The sequence below is a fragment of the Hippopotamus amphibius genome, chromosome 7, assembly GCF_030028045.1.
Source record: "Hippopotamus amphibius kiboko isolate mHipAmp2 chromosome 7, mHipAmp2.hap2, whole genome shotgun sequence".
In the NCBI taxonomy this organism is placed as follows: domain Eukaryota; kingdom Metazoa; phylum Chordata; class Mammalia; order Artiodactyla; family Hippopotamidae; genus Hippopotamus; species Hippopotamus amphibius.
Genome location: NC_080192.1, coordinates 70,614,926 through 70,621,552, shown reverse-complemented (window position 1 = coordinate 70,621,552; position 6,627 = coordinate 70,614,926). Strand labels below are relative to the sequence as shown.

The window sequence follows — 6,627 nt, the reverse complement described above, 5'->3', positions numbered from 1 at the left end:
TGTGCGGCCAGGTTCCGTGGCTGGGGAAAGCCTGAGGGCGCGGTCAGCAGAAAACCGCCAGCCCCACAGGAGGCTTGAGTGGCTGCTGCCCCCTGGAAATCTCTTCAGAGGAAGGTAGAAGGTCCTTCCTCTGTGAGCACGTGGACCCCCCTGCCTGAAAAGTTCCCCAAAAGTGGGCCAGTCACTAAGTCCTCTTCTTCTCAGCCCTCAGGGCCCATTCTGCGGTCCCAAAGCCCCAAGGTGTCAGTGCTAGGGCCACTCTGAGTGAGAGCCAAGGAAGTGGACCCTTCTCTCTCTTCCCTGCTCACTCACCCTCACGTCTTGAAGTCTCTCACTTCTATCCTCTGCCTCTGTCAGACCCCCAAGAGAGCCATTCCAAAGGCTATTTCCAAGCCCTTTTCCTTGTCCTCAAATCCGTGGTCCTCCACCATCCCCAGCTTCCCGGCAAGGCTGCCTCGACGGCATGCCCCCATTCATGGACCCCAGCCCCCTCACTGGGCTGGAAGGTGACAACCGCGAAAAGGAGGGCGACTCCTCCGCAGGGCTTCAGGTGACATCACATCCTCCGAACGCGAAATCAGCTCATCGGCCGGCCGAAGGGCGCAGCTTCCCCCGTCAGCGTCGAGCGGGGAGCGCGCCATGTCCTCGCCCGTGACCTCCCTGCTTCTGCCGCTGGCCCTGCTGCTCGGTGAGTTTGCGACCCCTGGGGCAGGAGGGGGCGGGGCTGGCGGGGGGAGCGGGACTCCCGGCTCAGCCTCGCTGCCTGTGCCCCACAGATGCCGCCGTGGTCCTCGAGTCGTTCTCGTTCCGGATGTCACCGCCGAAGATGCAGGCTCACCTGGGCGAAAAGGTGAACCTGCACTGCGAGGTGCTGCAGTCCAGCATGTCGTCCGGCTGCTCCTGGCTCTACCAGAAGCCCGAGGCCGCCTCCAGACCCATCTTCCTAATGTACCTCTCCAGCTCACGGTCCAAGACGGCCGAGGGGCTGGACACCAACTACATCTCTGGCAACAAGGTGGACGGCACCAACTTCCGCCTCACCCTGCACAGATTCCGCGAGAAGGACCAAGGCTATTATTTTTGCTCGTCCATAAGCAACTCGGTTATGTACTTCAGCAACTTCGTGCCTGTCTTCTTGCCAGGTCCGGGCGCCCCGGGCGCGGAACCTCTCGGTGTGGGGTTTGGGACTCACGTCCGAGTCCATTTTTCCCACGGACGCTTTCGAACCTTTTAGAGCCCCTGGGGGCTATTGAGATGCTGTTCCCATTTCACAGATGAGGAAAGTGAAGCTAGGGTGCGACTGGGTAGGAACTGAAGATGGCTTTTTAGGTCCGGTTGATCTGGGCTCGAGTTCCGGGCTTGTATGATGCCTGGCAAATTCTTGTACTTAAAAGCTCTGAGCCTCCCTTTGCTGGTCCGTAAGATGCGGGTATCACCCCCAAACCCACGAGGTTTCTGGTGGGGCCCTGAGAGAGAGGCCAGGAGGATGGGAGCGGGCCCTGAAGCTCCGGGTGCGCTTCGCGGACCAGGAGACCGCACCCCAGCTCCCCTGCCCTGAGCGCAGAGCTCCATGCGGGCTGCGATCTCCGGCTCCTCCAGGGGAAAATCGGAAGGAGGCGCGCGTTTGGCAAAGGCGCGCGGAGCGGTGCGGGGGGTTCGCGCGCACAGCTGCAGCCCAGCCCCTAACCACTCTCTGTTGCTCCCGCAGCGAAGCCCACCACGCCGCCGACGACGACACCAACCACGCGGGCGCCCACCAAAGCGTCGCAGACTGTGTTTCCGCGCCTGGAGGTGTGCCGGCCCTCGGCGGGCAGCGCAGGTGAGGCGGGCTCGGGCAGACTCCTCGCCAGGGGCAGCCCTGATCCTGGAGGTAGAGCCGAGGGCAGCCCGAGCGCGGGGACGCCGAGAGCCGGAGCCGGGAGAAGGACGTGCCCGGGCTGGCGGGGTGGGGTGGGGGATCCCCGGCCCGCTCCTAAATGTCGGCGTCTTTTGTGTCATCAGTAGACACAAAGGGGCTGAACTTCGCCTGTGATATCTACATCTGGGCTCCCCTGGCCGGGACCTGCGGCATCCTTCTCCTGTCACTGATCATCACGATCATCTGCCACCGCCGTAAGTCCTAGGGAATCGCGGCGGCGAGGGTCTGCCCGACTCCCGCCCTCTGCGCGGCTTTGCTCTAGGCATCCGTTGCCGGGGGTCGGAGTTGGGATTTCTGGGACTCAGCGGCTTCGCAGGGCCAGGTGAAAGCTAGGCCTTTCCTGGAGAGAGAACGCGGGAAAACCCCTTCCCGCTGCCCTTTCCACTCTCCGGGAGGTTTTTAGGAAGACAGAGCCCCGGAGCGGCAGCAGCAGGCGTAGGGTGTTCCATGGCCAAAGCCTGTAGCAAGCGCACGGGTCTGGGCTTATTACAGACTCATGGGACACGGGGCGGGGGGCTGTGGCCCTGGGACCGGTGCCCAGGAGGACTGGGTCAAAACCACGACATGCAGTGCTTTATCCTTGGTCCCCCTCCTTGAGAGCCCCCCACCCAGCTTTGGATCCCACGCAGGTGACTGTACTAACCCATCTTCATCCACATCTGTATGTGCAATGTTTTTTGAATTGATACAAAGAGGGGTGGGAAAGAAGCCCTCACCTGGGCTCACAAGAGTGATAATCCTATTTAGTGTATAGCACAGGGAACTATGTTCAATATTTTGTAATAATCTATAATGGAAAAGAATCTGAAAAAAATTTGTGTATGATTTGTGTAACTGAATCACTTTGCCGTTTCAATCACCTGAAACGAACACAATATTGTAAATCAACTACAATTTTTTTAAATTTTAATAATTATTAAAACTGTAAAATATAAATATTATATCATGCTTTCTTTACAGTTTATATAATATAAATTAGTCTTCACAGTGTCAATCATCATTACGCACTAATGTCATTTTACAAGTTTACTTTGTCTTTTTTGTAATGTCAATGTAGTTATTGTTTGCTTTAAATAAAATAGTCACAGCCACACTAGAAAAAAAACTATTTAGTTATAATCCTAAATAGATAGGAAAAGTGAAGGAGAAACCATATTTGGGGACTATTGGTCGTGGTGAGGCAGTCACTTTATCCCTTCTTTGTCCTTATCCAGGGAACCGAAATCGTGTCTGCAAATGTCCCAGGTGAGTTTCTTATAACCTCTGGGCTTGCTAACCCCAGGCAGCCCTGGACACAGGTCCTGGCTTCCCAAAGAGCAGATGGTGGGAAACTTTCCCAGAGAGAGGCCATGGCAGTGGAGTCTTTAGGGGCCGGGGAGTAAGCACAGTGTCTGAACCAAGAGAGGCAGAAGGCTGACACTGGGGAGAAAATGGAGGCCCAGGTTGGGCTTATGGGGCGAGCAGTGTGACTTCAGGAAGTGTCCGTCTTGTTTTTGCCTAACATCAAAAAGCCCATCTGAAGAATTCCCCCAATTAATCCTAGCTTCTCAGAAGACCTGAGGTCTCTTTATGTGGATGATTCTAGTTGGGTCTTGTTGTTTTCTTAAGAAAACTTTTTTTTCCCTAGTGGCTTGGTCTAGCTTTTTTTGAGAGCCAGTTTTATCACCTGAACCAAATAAAGAATGACCTCAGTTCCTAAGTTCCCTGTGGCAACTCAGGGCCTTGATTTGCTGCCAAGGACAGGAGTGGGAAGAAAGGGGGACCAGAGGTAGGGGTAGTTAGCGATCTGGCAGTTCAAGTGACTGGCTCATCCAGTTCCAGACCATGACCATTCTGAAATGATCAGGAAAACACAAAAAAGAAAAACAGTGTCTGGGAGAGAGGCCTCTGGGAGAGAGTCTCCTCTCTCCTTCGAGCTTCAGCCGAGGCAGCCCTGTGCTAACTTCTAACCAGTGCCCACTCTAGCCTGGCACTGTGGTGGGAGTCACATCCAGGGTCTTCCGTATCCTCACAGCAACTCCATGGGGGAAACACCACGGTGCAGTCTCACAGATCACTGGCTCAGAGATCAGGAAACCTACCCAAGGGGGCAGAGACATGCTTACACTTCAATTATCAATAATAATAACAACCACTTGATGAAAGCCTGAAGTGTACCAGTGCTTTATATGTATGTATGTGTGTGTGTATATATATATTTTTAAGTTTCAAGTTTCATAACAACCTTTAAAGTAGTTACTGTGACCAACATTTTATAGATGAGGAAACTGAGGCTTAGGATACTTAGTGACTTGTCCAAGGCCATACTGCTAGCAAGTAGCAGAACTGCAACTGTTATTCAAAGCCAAGGCCCGTCTCTGTGGTTAGGGGCCAGGGCAGAGAGGGTTAAGGATAACCAACTATAGTCACCAGTTTCTTTCAGCAGATGAAAATATTTCAGTTTTTATACCTGGGGTTTGCCTTTCACACTCCTTGATATTCCTCTGCAGGAACCCAAGTTCAATGTCTTTTACATCATTATTTTTAACAATGAAAATGTGATGAATTTCCAATGCATATACTAGAGGTGATATACTAAGGGGATAAAAACCCTTTAAAAGCAGAGCAGGATTTTTTAGCAATTTCAATATTGGGGGTACAGTTGGGAGATTTTGGAGGCGAATCATCCCTTACCTGTATCTTTTCAGAAAATTCTCATTTTGAAATGAGTAATTGAGAATACAACTCTGCCCTGAAATACCAAAGCTATGCAGGTTAAAAATATGAGGAACTCACACATGAGTGAATAAACTTGGTGATGACCGAGGGCAGCTCAGCTTCAACACAGAGGTTTTGGAGTATGGTGTGTGTAGACATGACACTCACGATGAATCAGCCCATTTGGAAGGCGCTAGCCCAGTCCTGAATTAACACATTTTTAGTGCGACATCAAATTTGGGTTGTCAAAGGGACTTTTAGGTACAGTGGCTCTGCTTTGCTGACGGTGGTGGTTCTTTCACATCCTCTTCTATCTCTGTGATCCTCCCAAAGGCTGAGAATCAAGTCAGATGATGGCTTGGTTATCAGCCTGCTTCTCTCACTTCCATGGGGACCTTGATAAAGTCTCCAAGAAACTAGGCTAATGAGCTTCAAATCCTGGCTCTACCACCTCCTAGTTATGTGACCTTGGACATGTTCTCTAACCTCTCATGCCCGGTGGCTACCCCTCAGGTTGCCGTGAGGATTAAACAAGATGGCACAAGGAAAGCTTTTGGCAAGGTTGCTGAGGTCATCCACCCACTGCCATGCTGGTGCCCCGGGGACAAGTCCTCAGACGCCCATGAAGGCTGGGGGGCTGGGGGGGGGTGGGTAGATGTGGGTGGATGCTGCATCGCATTGCAGGGGCTCTTGCTGCAATGACGGTCCCCTGCCTCTCTTTCAGGCCGGTGGTCAGACAGGGAGGCAAGCCCAGCCCTTCAGAGAGATACGTCTAACATGGCAATGGGCCTCGTGCAGCAGCCACTACAAGACTTCAAACTGAGAACTCTCCTGACGGGGAGAGCAAGAGTCCTTCCCTTTGTTTCTCCAGCCTTCCTTCCTTATGCACCCATTCTCATTATTATTATTATTTTTGTGGGGGTGGGGTGGGAAGGGTTACTGTTTCTTTATGAGTTCACTTTAATTGACACAAAACGATCGTGTCTATGGTACACCGCAAGGGTTATAATACCGTTGTGCTCCCATACTGGGGTAAGGGGCGGGCAGGCCAGAGCTACCGCAAGCTGTGTTCTCAGAACCAGGCTGAGAGAGCTCAGCACCCACTCAGCCCCAACCTCTTCCCCACCCATTTTACAAAGGAGGGGGCTGAAGCCCAGAGATGGGGAACAGCTTGATCAGAGTCCCAGCAGGGCTCGGGGCTTGTCCTCCACACCGTTCAGGTCTCTCCTCCGAAGGCCTCTGCTTCAGCCTGGGGAGCTGTGTCTCAGACCTCAAGAGAACACGTTTATTTCTCGAGCACCTGTGTTAGACCCATTACTGCACCCAGAGCCCCAAAGAGGTGATGAAATAAGACAAGAGAACTTAGAGTTCTATGATGTAGCTGAACAGGATCAGACGTTTTCATAATCAAGCATGAAATGATACAGATAATAGGAATTCCTCAAATAAAGTGGAAGGAGTGACCTGAATCCTGGAAAATAAACAACTCGACCTCTGAAGAAAATCCAGGTGAAATCCCAAAGTGGAGGCAAAATGGTTCTCCCTGCTCTTGCGTTGCAGAGGGACCTGTGAAAGAGGAGAGGCCGCCCTTTGCAAACTTTATTTAAGCATCAGGAAAGCTGAATGGAGGTCACCTCTCTCTAAACTTGAGAGTCCATATTTGAACACGCTCCTGGGATGATGGGTGAGTTTTTACAGTTTGTAAAGGCAGAATTGTGACAGAGCAACTGGCACAGGCCCTGGCCTCCCCGGACCAGCAGATGTGGGGATGTGGCAGACAGACTCTGGTGAGGAAGCTAAGGGCCCAAACTGCAGCCCTACACATGCGTTTCCTCTCTTTCCGTGTTGTACAAGAAATGCATGCTCTTTGGAAGAAAAAAATAGATAAGGTAATTCTTTACCTCAGGAATAATCCATTGTTAATATCATGGTGTACATTCTTTGTGATTATTGTCTATGCATATATATAAAATATATACTTTTAAAAAATGGGACTGCACTGTGCTTTTATA

The 6,627-nt window shown here is 51.7% G+C and overlaps 1 protein-coding gene across 1 annotated transcript; it reads left to right on the top strand.

Annotated features, from left to right (window-relative positions):
• Positions 1–532: 532 nt before the first annotated feature.
• On the top strand, positions 533–6,627 carry CD8A (CD8 subunit alpha). The gene is made up of 6 exons (XM_057742212.1): positions 533–688; positions 777–1,142; positions 1,709–1,819; positions 2,002–2,112; positions 3,133–3,163; positions 5,340–6,627. Exons 1-6 carry the CDS (start codon positions 640–642, stop codon positions 5,389–5,391), a joined length of 720 nt encoding a protein of 239 aa, XP_057598195.1. The 5' UTR covers positions 533–639; the 3' UTR covers positions 5,392–6,627.

Coding starts and splice junctions, on each gene's coding strand:
- CD8A (XM_057742212.1), top strand. CDS start 640: ATGTCCTCGCCCGTGACCTCCCTGCTTCTGCCGCTGGCCCTGCTGCTC. Junction 689..776: donor GCCGCTGGCCCTGCTGCTCG/GTGAGTTTGCGA, acceptor TGTGCCCCACAG/ATGCCGCCGTGGTCCTCGAG. Junction 1,820..2,001: donor GCCCTCGGCGGGCAGCGCAG/GTGAGGCGGGCT, acceptor TTGTGTCATCAG/TAGACACAAAGGGGCTGAAC.